A 19,136-nucleotide genomic window follows, 5' to 3' on the forward strand; every position below is an offset into this window, starting at 1 on the left:
GTTTTAAATATATTTTGTTTTTTCAGACTAATAGTGGATGGAAATACGGTGTTTCGCTGGATGAAAATATGAAGACTCATCCATTAATAAGACCTTTCAAAACTTTAACTGAAAAGGTAATAAAGGAAATTTCAACTGCGTTAATACAGTGTAGCTTGATTTGTGTACATTTTTTATTAATCCATTTCAAATATACAGTACACACATAGCAGAGGCATACTATACTACTTTTAGTTAAGAATAACAAGATCTGTACATTGAAGTAATTGCTTTGTTAATCTTGCACAGGCCTTTTCCCAAACTATTTCCTTCAGTAAGACAGTCTTTGTAGTTCTAGACGAATTTGTATTCAAAGCGTCAATAGCATAGGGTTTTCAGGCCTTCGTGGATGAGGAAGGGACTAGCAGCAACCTCRGTGTTTTTTACATGAAAGTGTAATCTAACGCTTCTGAAGCAATTTTCTTTTCTACCTAGAAAGATGATAAAAAGTTTTGAAGAAGTCAAGCAAATGCTTCATTTGAAAATGGCAAAAAAACCCAACATTCAAGCTATTTTAAATGCACTTTTTCTCTGAATTTCTTGACAAGGCACAAATGTCTTCTAGTGGTCAGAGCACTGAATGGAATTGGAACTCACATACTCTTGCAGTGAGTCACTGGGTGACTCAAATAATTCAGTTACATTTGCCGCACTCTTTACTACTGTTTTCCCATTCAGAAAGTAGAGATTACAGAATTAAAGAGCTTTTTGAAAGATTTAATTTCTCAATTTATAAATTACTTTAACATCTTCAGAGAAAAGCTGAAGAATTGTTTGCATCATTATTAAAGCAGTTGTAATCTATTTTTTTCAATATTATCTCAGATTAAAGAGAATCTTCCAGGTTCTCAGATGAGACGCTTTGAACCATTTCTAGAATTAGGTATTTCCTTATAAAGTAGCACTTTAAATAACTGTCCTACTTCTTTTTTTATTTATAGTTAAATCTGAAATACTTCTACCAGGTTGCTTTGAGAAGTCTTAATATGATATAGTCAAATTTTTCTTTGTCACAACTTTACATGTTTTCTATAACACCTTTGCTTTACAAAGGACTGTTGGGGTACAGGCTCTTCCCTAAATTTGTATTGATGACTGTATTTATATAAAAAGGTACATAGATCAATTTGTTTTATATCTGTGACGAGAGATAAGAAGACTAATAAAAACTCTGTGCTCATATGTTTAAATATACCTGCCCAATTACTTGTGTAGCACTTGTCGAACCATCAATTTTTTAGTTATTTTGTGCTGGAAGAAYAACTTAATAGGTTTCAAAATAAAAACTATATTATTGCTCCTGAGATCTCTTTTATGCTCTTATTTTGTAATACACTATCACATATCTCAGCAATAAATGCCAGTAAGAAAATAAATTAAAAACCCCTAGCTATCTTAAAGCTTATTTCTAATATAAAAGTGGTCATATCCTGTCTATAGATATCATATACAAATTCTGTTGACTATCTRGCATGTGACAATTTATAATCACAGCTAGAATATTTTTATTGAGTTTTGCTATTGGCTGAACGCAGAGTAATTTCACATTTTTTCATTTAAAGGAAAAGGAAATTTATCGTTGGCCAGCCAGAGAATCTCTGAAAACCATGTTGGCCATGGGATGGAGCTTAGAAAGGACCAAGGAAGGAGGAGAAACCATGATACATCAGCGTGAAAATGAAAAGCTTCGTAATTTATCTCAGTCTAGCCAAGTAAGGTGGCATTGCTTAAATACAGAAAGCAAAATGTTTGTTCACTCATTTACTGATAAATGACATAAAAATGTGTTAATTTTATGTTATTTTTAATGAAAAGAAACTTGTAGTTCTAGAGTTTTGAGATTAGGAGGTCATGTCACTGTCAAAAAAATGTGCTGTTCTGCTGAAGAGAATATTGCAAAAAGTTTTTGAGAAGGCTATCAGAGGCCATATCTCTTCATTTTCTTAGATGTATTCCTGAAGAGAATTGTTGTATAATCACTGAAAGAACACATGACTGAGAATTTGAAGACTTTTTTTTATAATAAGCAAATCTAATAGTATTCTCTCTTGAGCAAACACAAGAGCCTGAAATATTTATTTTGTTTTGYTTTTGATAAAATTACAGCCAACAAACAGGATTGCCTTTTTAATGCATTTGATAAAATCTGCAAGCAAACTTTGCAGGTAGTTTTGTAGTACCTAGGGTACTAGGTTGAATTTTACTGGGTGATACAACCTTATTCCTTAATTTGTAATTGTGAGTACTAATGTGCCTCTGAGATTGCTCCTCAATAGGTCTGTTTCTTGGTGGGGAGGGAGGGAAGCTGTTAGAAACTCTGACAAGCAAGGTTTCGCTAACCAAATTGTCTGTTTGTATTTCATAATACCATACSGTAAAATTATAAAAACCATACCACRACTTCTTTTATTTTTAGAAATGCAGACTGTGCCTTGATARTACCAAAGGATATAAACGGAATRAAAATGACTTGAAACAAACATAAACAAAATGTATAATAAGAACATGATCCAGTGCAGGGTATCAGCACATGCTTAACTTCAATGCATGAGCGAAACCTCTGATTTTGTTTGTGACCATTCACATTTTATTTTAGTCATGTGTGTGACAGCTTTGCTGTATTGGATTACACAACAAACATTAAAAATTTAAAGAATAAATAAATGTAGTCAACTCCTTCTTCTTTTTCTTAGTCTATAAATTCCAGGGGACAGTAAYCTATTTTAACTTCTAGTTCTGTAATGTCTTTCACTTTAGTACGTGCTTCATTCAGGTTGCTGCCATRCCATTCTGTTATATTTTGAAGACTCATCCTGCATGCTTCATGATGTTTCATTTGTTAGGCTGAAGAGTGTGTTTTTTAGCAGGTTGTCATCTGTTGCCAAYAAAGAGGTCTAAACATGTGTAGCTTCCTTCTCRTTTCCTTCTCATCAGCAGATGTGTTTTATATTAAACATCCAATGTATTTTCRACACATTGCAAGGCAAAAGGAGAACACATTCTCTACATGAAAGCTTAGAAATGTGAATGTTTTGATTCTAAATGGATCAATAACAGAAGTGTTATAGTTGAAGAGATGTTTTATCTGAAATACTTATATCTGAAAATAATTAATCTCTTTTTCTCCTCTCAGGGAAATGGATATAGCCCAGCTCCACTTGATCTTTCTAATGTTGTACTTTCTAGGGAGCTTCAGGTTTGTATTCATGGTTCGCATATGTTGTGCTGGAAATAATTAGACTTTTTTTATTRATGAGTTGAATTTTAACAGATTTTATGACCTGTTAGCATGTATGTGATTATGGCTGTGATATGATGTTATAGAAAGATGCATGCCATGTTATTTACGTATTTCAAGAAAAGGTTTCTACTGTTTATCCCAGTACTRTTTCCTGAGTTTCTAGAAAAAGTTAACATGAAGCTAAGGAAAGCAGTGAAAACAGTATGTGTTCAGTAAGTGACAGATATCTGTGCAGCCTGTCTTCTGTGTTGACTTTGAAAAACAGTTGAATATACTCATACTCCTGATGTGATGGATAAATTATTTACATTTTCGGCCATTTACTTTAAAACCTAATATAATGGAAGAATTCTTAGAGGTACAATACCAAACARGTTTACTGGAGGAAAGAAAGCTGTGCAAGTTTTTTTGCTTACTAAGTTTTACCTTTAGTGTACATATTTGCCCTTATTGGTGAACTGTTATTCTGTAAATTTGATGCAGTCAGTAGTGCAGTAGTAGTGAAATAGTGCAACCAGAAAGAAAACAATGTGTTTTTATTCTTGAAGAGTACTTTCATTATTTTAGCATCYCCTCTAATGCATTAGATGGTGTAGGACCTCTTTGTTTTGGTTTCTTTTTCCAACATTTCTCCCCGTACCTTGCCACCTCCTCTCGATTTTGTTTGATAACAAGTCTTTTGAAGAGGAGACAAATATCTCCTTCCATCTCTAATATTTGTCATGCACTGTGCTTTGAACTTGCATATTAGTCTTCCTCTTTGATTACAGATCCTGTTTCTKTCTCTTCTATATTCATTTTGTGGCAATTTCATCATCTTTTTAATAACCTAAAAGATGTATATTTTCTTAGTTACTTTCATCATTCAGTTTATTTCAGTTCTCCCTATCAATTAAGCTGTTCCCTCTGTGTTCTTTTATTGCAAAGGTAACTATGATCGGTACATACAATACTCTGGAAAATTGATTGTCAGACCTCCTATCTTCCACCTTAATGCTTTTTTTTTTCATTTCTAGGCTGTCTGTGGTGTTCTCATCTTGTCTAATGTCAGCCATAGTCTCACATTGCTTTCTTTTATTATTATAATTCTTCATCTCTACATCTTTCTGCTCTTTCTTTGTCCATCTCAAAATTCTGGACTTAATTATGCCATGCCAGTTACCTCCATTCCTGCTCTTCTGATGCAGAACTTTCAATTTCATAACCATTAGTTTCCATTTCTGGTGGGAGTCTATGATCAAGCTCCTTTTCTTCATTAAAAGTTTATTCTCTAAATTCTTTCAACTCTGCTGTCTTCTAAGATAAACAACTTTCTCAACTCATTTGAATGCTATTATCATAAATCCACTCTTGGCCCTCTGATACTCTTCCCGCCACTACTTTTTCTGCAATAAGTGTTTTGAAGGGAACACTGAAACCATTTTACAACTTTGCCTTTTCTGTTAACCTGTTTTCTTTTGGTTCTCCCCTGCATTTGTAGTCATTGCAATATAATGCTTACATTTATGTAAGCCATTTTATAGTCTAAACTCCATACTAAAGATTTTTCCTCTTATATTCCTTTCTGTAGGTTTTTTCYGAAGTTTTATTTGTTCAAAACCTTACTATCCTGAATGTATTTATTATCCATTTAGTTCTGTGTTCCTATTGTCTGTAAGCCAGAGMTGATTATTTTCCACCTTTTAGTTGTCTCCTTGATGTTCTCTTTCAGCTTCTTTTGATAAAATAATTAATCTGTTTTCGCTTCAATTTCAAAGAAGGGAATCTAATTTCCCTGGCCRTTGCTCACAATTTTTCTATACCTATTTTAGTTGGAATACCTTTTTCCTCCATGTTGATTGTTAGATCTATATTCTGTCCTAGTAAGGYCTTGTGAATGCATTTTAGAGGAGAATTAATCCTTTTGCAGTTACACTAGTAGAGGCTCAGTATTTTTTTTTTTGCTAATTGGCTTTGATGACCATTTACCTTAATTTATTGAAGAGTATTATTTTGAAATTTCTGATGTTCTTTCTTTTCTACAGAAAAAGCTTTCACTGTTGTTTTGTCTTTAATTGGCATTCTGCTTTCATTTAAAAGTTCACTGAATTCACTATTTACAGTAACTGTTTGAGGTTCTTCTTGAATCTCAGAGTGGGCAACATGAGTGTCTGAYCCCTGAGCTGCACTGGCACTGTACTTGCTGATTCTCTGTGGATCTCTTTCTAGCCAAGAGCTAGTTGTCCAACTGTACCTTCTAGTCACATTGATGCAGTTTTCCTTGCTGTCTTCTAAGAGTTATGTCCTAGTTTGGTTTTAYGAATGCCTTTTTTATGCTTGTTCTCTTCCCACCTTTCTAATCATTCTTTCAAAATATACTAAAAGGGCATCTTTATCAGTTTTGGTAATGACTCTACATGACTTTTTTCTTGCTCTTCTTTCTAACTCTGCAGTGCATCTCTGTTGCAGAAGCGAAATTTAACTAGCGTGAATCACAAACCTACTTTTTTTTCATTCTCTCCAAAATAAATCCTCTGCCTTTCTTGTAGATGATCATGTCTGTGGATCCTTGACTCTGATCTTCCTCCAGAAGGTCATTATTTCTCTTTCCTTTATCACTGTGGATGACACAACCATTTTGCTAGTCGCTCAGGCCTGTAATCTGAGTGTTATTTTTCACTCCAGTCTCTGGCAAATCTAGGCTGGGAGATGTTAGCTCTAAGACATGATCCAAAGTCTGATCCTTATGGATGAAAATGTTATCCAGAGTTCTGATATCTGTGTTTTGATTTCTTGAGTAGCCTTTTTTCTCTAGTCTTAACTGCTGCAGTCGTGTCTGACTTGCTTGGAAAATTCCTGTGTTTATCATTTTCACATTCCTTACCCTTGTATTCAGACAGACATAAACTACTTTATATTACTTTATTTTCTTTTCAGATTTGTCCATTGACTCTTGCCCTCTTATCCCATCCATTATATTGAAAGTTGACTTTCACATCTGATGGGCCATGATGCTGTCCACCATTAAATGTATTAAATTTGAAAATTAGTGTGTTGCTTGTTTCAGTCCTGATGTCTATAATTATTCAAAATGGTACTTCATTAAGATTTTAGAGAAATAGCCCCAAGACTCTCCCATATAATAACTTTATCATAGAATCATAGAATCAGTAAGATTGGAAGGGACCTCTGGAGATCATCTAGTCCAACCAACCTGCTCAGCAGGGTCACCTACAGCATAGTAGRCAGGGTTGCATCCAGGCGGGCCCTGAAGATCTCCAGAGGAGGAGACTCCACAACACGAGGGCTGAGTAGAGGGGCAGGATCACCTCCCTCGACCTGCTGGCAACACTCTTCCTAATGCACCCMATTACCCCATGCAACCCCATGCACCATTGACCTTCTTGGCCACCAGGGCGCATTGCTGGCTCATGGTCAACCTGTCATCCACCAGCACTCCCAGGTCCTTCTCTGCAGAGCTGCTCTCCAGCAGGTCAGCCCCCAGCTTGTACTGGTGCMTRGGGTTATTYYTCCCTAGGTRCAGGACCCTGCACTTGCCCTTGTTGAACCTCAGGAGGTTCCTCTCMGCCCARCTCTCCAGCCTGTCCAGGTCTCTCTGAATGGCAGCACAGCCCTCAGGTGTATCAGCCACTCCTCCCAGCTTGGTATCATCCGCAAACTTGCTGAGGAGGCACTCTGTCCCCTCMTCCAGGTCATTGATGARTAAGTTGAACAGGATGGGACCCAGTACTGAGCCCTGGGGGACGCCGCTAGCCACAGKCCTYCAACTGGACTCCWCACCTCTGATGATGACCCTCTGAGCTCTGCCTTTCAGCCAGTTCTCAATCCACCTCACTGTCCGCTCGTCTAACCCATACGTCCTGATAATAACTTTATGATAACTGTTGTAATAAACCTATTACAATATTTGCATGTGAAGACTGCCTTTGTAAGCCAGAATGTACAAACAACAAGGGAATGTGTRCTTCCTGAAAAAGAGTTATCTATTTTCAGTTTAGTATCACCATCTGTTCTGAAGGACGTTTTCACTCGTTTTCTCTGTACGTTCTCTTCCCATTGTCCTTGCAGTAGCCTTCAGGGGCATTAATGGCTCATTGCTGCCAGGGGCATRGATTCTCCTCAGACAATAGTTCACTGCTCGCACTAACCAGTATTGTCATTGTGTTCTCATTCTGTCCTGCCTTAKAGTTGCATCCTATAACTGCAAGAGCAGAAACTCACTCTCCTTTTGTTCTGTGTTTTACAGTACCTAGCCTAAGTACTGCTTTATCTCTGAAGCCACTTAAGAGATAGGGTAGTATAATAATTATTATTAYTGATAAATATTGACTTTAATCACTGTTTTATTTGGTCTGGAAAACATCTCTGAGTCTTTTCCCGCTTTACTAAGATCAGGGCTTGGATGTCCAGTCCAAGTGAGGGGGGTAGAGAAGGAGCATGGGCAGATGTAACTGTGATGTTTTCTTACTGTAATCTTAAACCTGTATTGCTATAGAATTACGGAAATGTTAATTGTCACACTTTATTTAGCATCATCTTTTTTTTTTTTTATTTTTGGCAACATAGGGAATGGTTGAGGTAATGGCAGAAAACTACCATAATATATGGGCCAAAAAGAAGAAAATGGAGTTGGAAAGCAAAGGTAAGCCAGAAATCCTGTGAACCACACAAAAAAGACAAAGAAAATGAGGGAGAAGAAACAGTCTGAAAGAAGACAGTGTAAGATGACCTAAATTAAATAGTTGCTTTTCATATTTAAAACAAAGAAACAAACGTTTTGCGACAGAACAGCTTACGTTTTTCTCAACTTACCAAAGGTGGAGGTAGTCATCCTTTATTGGTACCTTATGACACATTGACAGCCAAGGAGAAATCACGGGACCGTGAAAAGGCACAAGAGCTGTTTAAATTCCTTCAAGTGAATAGTATCCTCATATCTCGGTAAGGTGCATATTTATTTTGCTTATGTTTACCTTGCAGTCCATGATAATCTTCCTTATCTCAATGCAGTCTGTTAGTTATTAACACAATGACCATGTGATATATATTCTGTAAATCAAAGAGTCCTTGTTATTTTTATGTACAGAAAGATTCTTCTGAAATAGTGTAGAGGAGTAAAATTTTTAGTAAGTATGTGCTCATACTAAGTACAAAATGCAGCAGTAGTGTATTTAAGTAAGCAGACAATTCAATACTTTAACAACCAGCAGCTGTCAGTAAGGATCATGGGGAAACTTTAGGTCTGATACTGCAGAAACACATCTGTGTAGAAGGGCTTTAATTCAATTTTTAAGAAGAGTTCTGTGAACCAATATGACAAAGTGGCTATTTTGTAGGCATTTCCTGTTTAACTTGCTCAAGCAGAACAGCAGTGTGTATTGTACTATAACTGGAATTACTATAGCAGAACTAGGCTGTTGTGTGGAGACTTACACTGTGGGTGAATATTACCTACTTTATTGTATTTTTGGCCTTATATGGCAAAATTGTGAGTTTTTGTACCATAACTAATATGTACATATTTATTACTATAAGAGCAGGGAGAACCCATAGGAAACTGCAATTTTTCTAGCAGTAAACTTTTTTTTTTCTTTCTTTTTTTTTTTTTTTTTTGTCAACTAAACTGTATTCATGAGTGGAATTTTGTTGTATGTGCGTAGAGATAGCTCTTACTTGTTTTCATTTATTTTTGCTTTTAAATCTGTGGCTCTAGTGAAAGTATAGGTTCAAAAACTGATACAAATTGTTGATTAGGATCTGCAAAAGCTACTTTTGTTAGTTTCAGTTGGCTCCAACTATTAATAACATTTTTAAAGATACTAGAAGACAGTGCTCTACAGATGCATTTCTGCAGTACTGTAGAGAAAAGTCACTCCTGCCAAATATGTAGGCTGTCAGCCTGAAATCAGAATGTGAGTATGCTGCCAGACATCCATTCTTCATAATTATAGGACATATAATCATTTATCCATAATAGAGTTAGAGCCATTATATAAGAGAAACAAGTTTAGTTTTTGCAAATGAATGGTATATAGTCCTTGGAACATCAATGGACTTGTTCAAATATTAATTTTAATTTCTCTTTGTAGCTGCATCTGTTAGGATTAGGATAGTCTTTTCAGTATCTGATAAAGGATCGTGTCAACTTACCTTGAAAAAGCCTGTTTGTGGATATGGGCAAAGAATTTGTAATAACTGTAATAGGGTGAATTTTCTGTGTTAAGAGTATCCTTTTTGCAGTATTTTCTTCATATATCAGTATGTGCATATTTTAAGTATATATAACATCTTTTAAAATGCTGCTTGTAATTATTACAGAATGTTATTCTTAAAAATGTTGGACTAATCAGGAGAACATGGAAATTCTTTATAATTGGAAATGTGTAAGCTGCACAGTGTGTGTGCTTTGCGTATACCATCTGTCTCCATTTTGACTTTTAGTCCTTTATTGAGAACGCTTTTCACTAGATTCTTGAGTGTTTATGACATACAGAGATAAATTTCTTGGGCATTATTCAAATATATATTAGAGACAATTTGCTACTCCTTTATGTTTTTTTTTAACATCTACAAGTGCTTTTGATCCTACCTCTGTCATTTAACAGAACCATGAATTTCTTTCAATATTGAGGAAATTACATGTAATCTCTTAGCAATCATGACATAATATAAACGCAAAAAGAGAATATTTATGGTGACCTCACTAAAAAAGTGACACAGTGACACAAATTTTGTTGTATTATCCTCTGTGAGATCGGGTGGCAGGAGATTCCTGTCAAGCATACATAGCTGTTGTTGTAAATGTATGTCTCATGCTTGAATAAATATGTAAAGAATTATTAGGTTTCACATGTGGTATATCAATGAATAGTAGGCCATAAAAGTATATAAGCTAGGACTCTTAGAATAAATTTCTTTTTTTTTCTTTTTTTTTAAAGGAAACTAGAAGGGGGTGAGATTTAAAGAGGGAAGTCAGAAGCAGTACTCTGTGCATGAATGCCACTTCTACTCAGCCCTTTCATATGTGTTTTGTAAGATGGGATGGGAAATGCCCTCCTTGCTTCCTCAGTTCTGTTCCCCCAGACTGCAACAGTTCCTTCCTTCTTACCCCCATTTTGACATGGTCGAGTACATRTACTGTAGTATCAGATATTTTTGTTGTTGTTGTTATGCTGCTGCATTGCTGTTCTCCCACATAATTACTTTTTTCCTCAAATTCACCTCCTATTTCTTTTTCAGCTGTCTAGTCTTCCAGTTATACTCCCTAGATTTTTCTCAAAATTTAATTCTGCACCTTTGCTAAAGAATCTCAGGATAAAGCATCATTTCCTTTATGCCATGACACTGAATCCAACACCTATATTCCTTTCTTATTCTTGCCTCAATGCCACGCACTACCAACTCTTCTCTTCCTCCCTATTTCTGATACACTGCCCCGCACCTCTGTAGTCTCACAACCCCTTGCTTTCTGCATCTCCTTTAGCCAAGTCTTTCTTTCATCCCTTTGGTAAAGGGAGTGTCTTCCTATGTAGTGCTTTTTGAAGAGTCTGTACAGAAGCAAATGAAGTAGTCATTACAGTAACCAGAGGTTTCCCTCAATGTTACTGAGTTACTACTTCTCTTGGCAAGCCAGCTAGTTATCTTGAGCATARTCCATGAGCTATCAACTGAGAATCTCAAGTGTGGTTGTAGTTGGAAGGACAAAGTACAAGAATAAAGAGACTATGAAAAAGATGCAAAGTAAAAAACAAAATGTACAAAAAACCCTTAAGGAAGTGGAGAGGAAAGAATTAATGGATTTTAAAACCAAGTATTTTTGAAAAGAAAACAAATTAAAAACTGGTAGAGTTATGAGACTTCAAAAAAATAATGAAGTAAAACCCATTCACAACATACATGATGGGACAGAACGCACCCTTAGCGATTTTTTAGGTGACACCAAACTAGGGGGGAGTAGTCAATAAATTGCAGAGTTGTACTGCTATTCAGAGAAACTTTGGGCTGCAGAAGTGGGCTGCCAGAACCTTGTGAGGATAAAAAAAATGAAATGCAAAGTCCTGCACCTGGGATGGAATAACCCCAGGAAATGATATTACACCCAGCTGTCATGATGTAGGTAGATACTTTTGAGATATCTCAAAGAATGATTCTGCACAAAGTAGCACAAAATAGTTATTTTTTTTTTCAAATATGCTTAATAACATGGTAGTTTGAGTGTTGCTTACATTTAGGTTTTTGTTTGGTAGCTTAAGTCATACTGACTTTCAGTCTTTCCTTTATAAAATTCAAAGACAAAAATGAAGTGTTCTAGTGTTTAGACTGATTTGCTGTCTTCCTAAACATTTGGCATTTTCAGCTGCCATCAGTAGGAATTGAAAGACCAATGCATTATTGTGCGAGATTCAAATGTAACATCATTTCATTTTTGCAACATGATAACTCTCAGAAGCCATTATGCTAAAATATGTATATTTTTGATGATTTAATCTAAAAGGTTATTAATTGTCTTAGAGAAATGTGAGCTGATTTTAACATCTTGCTATATAGTTCACRACCTTTTATATCAACTCTGAATTATTTTCACTTCTTTGTGAAAATTTTCCATAAATAAAAGATAGTAAGAAATGAAACACTTCATAGTACTGTCATCATCAATGCCAATTATCTTAATGCTTTCTAAAATAGGGGTCTGAATGACATGGAATTGGATGCTTCATCCATGGAAAAGAGGTTTGCATTTAAGTTTCTGAAGAAAATTTTAAAATATGTTGACTCTGCTCAAGAGTTTATTGCACATTTGGGTAAGTTGTAGATTTTATTTCAAAAATCTTTAAAGTTGTTGATATTTAAATATTTGCAGTGATATGTTTAAATTTCTAATGATCACTACATTATTCTTATATTTAAGAAATTCAGATTCTGATTACTAGCAATTTTTTTTTAGTTGCGGTTGAATTCTTGGACCTTTGTGACTAGTTAAACTGATTTTAGTGTTCTATTTGTATTTCTTCAAAAGTAAGTTGTAAGGCTGTGTCAAAGAGCTTTTGTGCTATTTTTTATTGAACAACTTAGTACTCTTATTCATGTCCACTCTAATTATATCCTTGCAGAAGCCATTGTAACCAGTGGAAAAACTGAAAAATCTCCACATGACCAAGAAATTAAATTCTTTGCCAAAGTGAGTGATTTAATATTTCAAGTAATGTACTTACGTGTTCTATTATACATAACATAGAAATCTGTAACCTTAGATTGTTTTGCAGGTAAGGGAAATATCTTTTTCCAATTTTTTTATAGTAAGTAATGGATGAAATATTGGTAAAAGATATTTCAAAAAGGAGAAGTTATTGCTGGAAAAGATTCCTTTACATGAGAAGGAACATGGAAATTAAAAGGCGGCTTATTTTTAAAATGAAATGAAATATTCCTTCCAAATATCTAAATCACTTTTGAAAATTTTGYGTCAGTATATTAATAAGGTGCATAGTATCGTTTAATTAACAGAATAAATATTCCTACGCATAGCAGTGTTATACTCATTTGCACCTAATAAGACAAATACTGTCAATACTCAGGTTTGAAATAAGGATCGTTCAGGATTTCATTTAGAATTTAATGAAAACCCTCTTCTTTTATATCTGTACTGAACAGTTATATAAATAGTGGGGAGGAAGGGTCCTCTTATTTCAGTGATCCTTATTGCTGAAATTGAGAAGAGTAAGCACTTTGGTATTAGATCCAAACTATAAACCTATTTAACTTTTTGGGTATTTGTTTAACTTTTAATTAAAATTGTAAGACATAAGATTTTCATTCTTATGACTGAGTCTCTGAAATAAGAAAATGTAAGTGTTACAGAACTCAGATTCTTTGGATGAGCTTTGACCAATCAGAGCATTGTTGCTACGTTTACTGTTGTGCTCTGTGAAAAATACATTTTGTATCTGTATTTCTTAGGTTCTTTTACCATTAGTTGATCAGTACTTTACAAATCACTGCCTGTACTTCCTGTCTTCTCCAACAAAAACACTCAGTAGCAGTGGATATGCATCAAATAAGGAAAAGGAAATGGTAGCCAGGTAAGTAGAAAATTAAGATTATGTACAGGAGGGTTCTGTGTAGAGAAGAAACTAAAGAAAAGGGTAGTTCAAAAGCTCAGTTTCCTCGTATAGAAAGTAACTGGTTCATTCTTCAGTAGAATGGTAGTAAATGAGTAGTATTCTTCATCTTGGTATTCTTTAATATATAATTAAAGTGAAGTTTCCACATCATTTCAGTCTCTTCCCCATGTAAGGAAGTTTTGTTTATTCTTTGAATATTACTGTAGAAGTTATGATAAATATTTTAAATATTCAAAAGAAGAATTCCTAAAGTTAAGTATTTTTAAAGGGTTTCTTGGTGAAAATAGGTACCRCTGGGTGTCTGTTTAGTGTCTTATATTAAGAGTTTGATGGTATCATGTCTTTATGTAGACTAGCACCTTTATTGATGCCTCAAGCAAGAGCCTTGAGTACTGCCTGCTAAGCAACTCTAGTTCTGTTATCTACTGCTTGACTTCATTGTAAGCAGAAGGAAACCAGTCATCTTATGTTTGTATATACTGTGCAGTCACTTGTTCTTAAAGTGTCAATCTCTGGATAGACTTGAGACCAAAACCAGAAAAGCTTCCATAGTTTGTTTCATTGTTAAACAGAGAACATTAGCTCTAAGACAAAGAGTAAAATGTTCTCCTAATAACAACATGTAAACAACTCAGCCTTATCTATATAGCATTGATAGTGGTGGGTTTGTAATCAGGGAAGATTTTTTAAAAATCACTAAAATAAATATTTTTCAGATTAATATTTTTGTTCTAAATATAGAGAAACTGATAACTAGAATGATTTATTTAAGTCTTTCTCTCCCAGCAGAATACTGATTCTGACAGCAGTTCTCCAGCATGTTAGTGTCCTGTCTCAAGTTCATCTAAGCAGTTTTTGTGGAACCTTACTTTTGCTTGTGCTGCAGATGATATTTAGCAAAAATTGAAATGAATATAAAGTCCTAAAGAATATACAGGAAGATAAAAATGCATTAAAGTTGTGAAGCCAAACTGGAATGGTAGAAATTATATTGCTGATATTTAGGGTGGATAGTTCTCAGGAAATAAGACAGCTGTCTAGTGACTTTTATCCTCATTATTGCCTTACACTACTGTTTTTTTATTGTAAAGCCGATGGCAATTATAAAAATGTTCATATCAGTCAAGCACGAGTTTGACTCTACTACTTACCCTAATGCTTCATAAACATTGRCTTGTGCAAGGACTTTCCCTTATTTCTTCTCAAACTCATGGACAGTTTTCTTCCTGGAAATTTTGGCAATGCCGTAAGATCAAACCCATAGGACTAGCGGCATTAGCTAATGCATAAATGTATGGAAATATCATACATTTAAGGGAATATGGAGGATAAAGGACCATACTGGGGAAGAAGTTGTTGTTGAGAGACACTCAGTATAGTTGACCTTCATTCCACCTCTGTTGACTCCAGATAAACTTCCTGATTCTGATCTTCCCGTTCAGAATCTCTTGTATAATTATTTCTTCTGTGATCAGAATGCCCTTTAGTTATTATTTCTGACACAATATACAAAATCTACTGGTGTAAACTCTTTTCAAGAGTTTTTATTTAGCAAAATCTAAACCATTTTTAAGGGATAAGGAAAATACAGTTTTCTCGGCCTGACTTCTGTCAGCTGCATTTGCAAATGAGATATTATAGAACAGAACTGTTTAGCTGGCGGGTTACAATACCAATTTAATCACAAGAAAGTTTTACCCAGGCCTTGTCAGAGGTCCTAGATATGTGAAATCCCCAGAATTCTTGCAGAAAATTCTGTATTTCTTCCTGGTCCCCAGGTTGTTGTGATGCACTATTTTCTATCAATGAAAACGGAGGACAATTGCTACGTGTTCTGTGGTGTGCTTTGATTTTTATGTATGGCTTCTAGTAAAATTGCCCAGTGTACCAAAAACATTGAGTAGCCTTGTGCTAGAATGCCATTAAAAGAAAGGGGGCAAGGATCTTATATATCTTACCATTGCCTGTTTCCATGAAGCTTGGAACAATGTAAAGGATAACTAGTAGTTGAATGAGAAAGTCTGGGGCATATGTGTGATGGTGTTGGGAGATACTTGGAGTGTAGATCATTGGGAATTGGTTARGGATGTATTCTGGAGCATTTTAGTTAACTCAGTTTCTTCCATTATGTCCTATCTATTGTTCATTCTTTGTTATTCTAACTTGCCTGTTTTCCCAGGTTCCTCATTCCTATTCTCAAATTCTTGATCTAAATTCTATTCCTGATGGGAGGGTTCAGAAGCAGCTGACTGCTGCCCCTCATCCTCCTTCCTATTTTTTAATTCCCAATGGCTCTTTGTCAGCTATGATCCACTGAGAAGACACCTCATCTGCCTGTATCATTGTCGGAATGATAACCAAAAGAAACAAAGTCAGGGAAAAGCCCAGCATGGGCCCATGAAACTTTTTACATGCTTGTGATGGAATATAGATAGTGCTGGAGCAGAGAGAATACAAAAGAATAAGCAGAGGGAATACAAAAGAATATTGCTAGTCACACTCGATGATTTTCAAGACTTATTCAGAAACTGAGAGTTTTATCTCTCACTTAGGCGTGAAGTCCAGTAGTAGCTTATGGTTTAATAAGAGAGCTTTCATTTTTATTCWGTGTGCAGGTCTCACTCCCAGGTGTCACACTATGGAGATCTCTTTGGAGATGATGTTGAAGCCTGGAAGATACTGTTATGCAGTTTTCCTGATACTAAATTACATTTTCCTGGTTTTGCATGACCTTTCTGTTAATTTAGTTTGCAATYTTTTTCTGTTAGTGAGACACTTCAGGCTAAATATTGCATTGTAAAAACGATAGCATCAAAAACATTAGTAAATGATTCTGTGAGCAGTAGAACAAACAGAGCTTAATCTCCAATGGATTTTTGTTTCATTGTTGAAGATGGTTTCTGATTGAAGATTATCCTAGGCTACTTAAATCGTCTCGCAGTTGAATTTTCAGATATCAGAAAATGTGAAAATGTCATGATGTAGGTTTTTAGGAGTAATATGGGATTTTCTCTCTCTACAAAATGGCTTTTCTTCCCCCCACAAAACTTGCTGGAATTTAAACATTTTTTAGATTTCTACACTATGTCAGTTTGGTTGGAATCAGCACTTTGACTCAAAGTAATTCTAGAAAATWTAATTAAAAAGACAGTTGCCTTTTAATTTGTAATGTATTGCCTTTATAAAAATAAAGATTTACTTTTTTTACAATTAACTAAAAAAATCATATTTAATTTGTTCATGAATGTACCTGTAATAAAATATTTTTATTGCCAAATCCCACCCCCACAAAAGTGAAGTACCAATTATTTTCTGCGGAAAATATTGTATTATAATCTTTCAAACTGTATTTTACTCTCATACTTTCTTACTTAAACTGTGAATTTCTCAAATTTCTCTTACTTTCCTTCACTATGTTGACCTGAATTGGCTTTCCAGCTGAAGAGTGGATGTAAATTCCAGAGCATAAAATTACTTGTTTGTTGATAAGTAAGACCAGACCTAGCTCTGAGCTTGCTAGGTCCCATCCTCCTGTTTTTCTTCCAAATTACTTTTACTTTTCTCTAAATTATCATTTTTCTTTCGTTCACCATCTTCTAGGTGGGTTCTAGTTCTTATAATAGCARTTATCCATAACAGTGACTATTAATTTCCTAAAATACTGCTTTACTGACCTTTAGATATAGCATATATAAGTATAGAAGAAGGTTCTAGGTCCTCCAGTAGCAGTGGAACACAGCTCAGGCTCAGGAGGATGGAAATTTCATTTCATTTCAATTTCATGCTTCCTCTCTGAATGCTCATATAACTTCCCTAAAGTCAGTCAGCTCAGATTTGAAAAGCTAGGCAGATTCTTATTAGGCCTTTACAAAACAGATTTAGAGAGGCACATGAAAAAAGACACCTGTCCTCTATGCCTGTTGTTATAAATCCAGAAATGTCTTGTAAGTCTTCGTCCATTCTTAGCTGAGAAAAGTAACTACCAATATTTTTCTCCTATAAAAAGTTTAGTATTTCCTKACTGAAGATAACAATGCTAAAAAAGGCAAAATGCTTTTAACTTTTGTTAGTAAGAGACCATAACAGTTCCAATTATGTTGTATTATTTTATGTTACATTATGTATTATATATTTGATATATTAATAGAATTATTATATAATACAAAATCCTATAATATAGTATCATAATTCCAATTATCACAGATAAGTATGTCTTTGTTTTTAGAAATTATCTTTATCTTAAGAAAGTTGGTGATGTTTCCTTTCACTTAATTATCCTGTTATTTTCAAAGTTAAAAGTTAGACATACAAGCTCCTGACATATTTACTTGAAGCTCTTCTGTAATTATTTCAGGATTAATTTTACCCATCAGCAGTGCTAAACACCAATGGTAAAATGTTTGGAAAGGGTGTCTTATCTGTTCTGGCCGTAAAGAATGACTCAAACTTACAGTATGTAAGGGAAAGTGCTGTAATCAAAAGAATATTTCACATTTCAAGTCATTTCTGAATTGAAGAAGCTTAGGAAATGAGTGAATGTGGAAGCTGCAAAGGTTATGCTGCCTAATGCAGTTATTTGACTGACCATTATCCTTATTTTTTATTCAAAATACACCTTCTAGGAATTATATAGTGTTTTCTCTTTTGTATTCTTACTCTTCTTTACCTCATATTCTAAGCAAATCTTTAATCTTTGTCTTGTCTTGCTGTTTTCTTCCTTTTCTACTTAGCTTGTTCTGCAAGCTAGCTGCTCTTGTTAGACATAGGATTTCACTTTTCGGTAAGTTGTTAAAGATCTTGATACAGTTAAAAATATGAAGAATATATAATACTTCTATAATAACTGAAACTTGTCACAAACTATAATCAGAATTCAGTAAAACAATGATAAAATGAAGATTACTATTTCCAGTGTAATTAGTGAGATCACCAAACATGCCTCTGAAAGCAGCAGGTAATTGAATATGTGAAGTGTTGGAGCATGAATAAATAGCAGCTTCTAGAATTTTCAGACTTTATTAAAATACCCATGCTTTTGCTGTTACTTTTAATTTTTCAAAAATCATCTTACATCATCTTACATGAATTCTTTCAATTTATGTCATCCAAATGTAGACTCTCCTCTGTTAATTTCTCAGTAGCTTAGGAGAGTGTAGAGGGGAAGAAAAGATGCTCTTTTTTCGTAGGTACTGTTAAGAAAGTTATGAAAGAAAGGTAGATACTACAAGATACCAAATTTAAAACCAAGTTCAGAATGTGGCGGGATCAAGTGATGAAAATGAGCATAAGTAGTAGACACCAGTCTTTTTCAATTGTGTAGAGATGGACTTACAAAATAGAAAGTTAGATCTAGAAGTAGACTTCCCTCTCCCTCCAGTGACTGGAGGTGGAAGACTTATATCTCGTTCAACGCCTGCATCTGCAATAGTGTCATTTTGTAATGATTAGGCTATCCTACATTTGCTATATTATTATGCTCTCATAATGTATCTTTTCATTTTTAAAACAGGGAGTGATTCTGCTACAATGGTGAGCTGCCTGCACATACTAGCTCAGTCTCTTGACACACGGTAGGTTTACAAAATTTCAGCATGTCACTGCCAGGTACAAACTATATTGGTTTCACGGTGCTCTTGAAGAGCAATTGGATTGTTTCTGTATTTTTTATTCCTGACTTATAATTAATGATATTAGCAAGATAGATGCTTTAGATATTGACCTCAATATCTTAAAAA

General features: G+C 34.7%; 1 protein-coding gene across 1 annotated transcript in view; it reads left to right on the top strand.

Moving 5' to 3' along the window:
* The window catches only part of RYR3 (ryanodine receptor 3), a 230,975-nt gene that overhangs the window by 151,196 nt on the left and 60,643 nt on the right, over positions 1-19,136 (top strand). The window contains exons 53-62 of the mRNA XM_085323331.1: positions 27-116; positions 1,602-1,751; positions 3,173-3,235; positions 7,847-7,922; positions 8,098-8,221; positions 11,966-12,081; positions 12,391-12,458; positions 13,238-13,359; positions 18,132-18,181; positions 18,911-18,971. Of these exons, the coding sequence (XP_085179457.1) occupies positions 27-116; positions 1,602-1,751; positions 3,173-3,235; positions 7,847-7,922; positions 8,098-8,221; positions 11,966-12,081; positions 12,391-12,458; positions 13,238-13,359; positions 18,132-18,181; positions 18,911-18,971 (920 nt within the window). The remainder of the gene's footprint in view (positions 1-26; positions 117-1,601; positions 1,752-3,172; positions 3,236-7,846; positions 7,923-8,097; positions 8,222-11,965; positions 12,082-12,390; positions 12,459-13,237; positions 13,360-18,131; positions 18,182-18,910; positions 18,972-19,136) is intronic.

The sequence above is a fragment of the Rhea americana genome, unplaced genomic scaffold (assembly GCF_003343005.1).
Source record: "Rhea americana isolate MKP2758 unplaced genomic scaffold, rheAme1 scaffold_84, whole genome shotgun sequence".
Lineage (NCBI taxonomy): Eukaryota > Metazoa > Chordata > Aves > Rheiformes > Rheidae > Rhea > Rhea americana.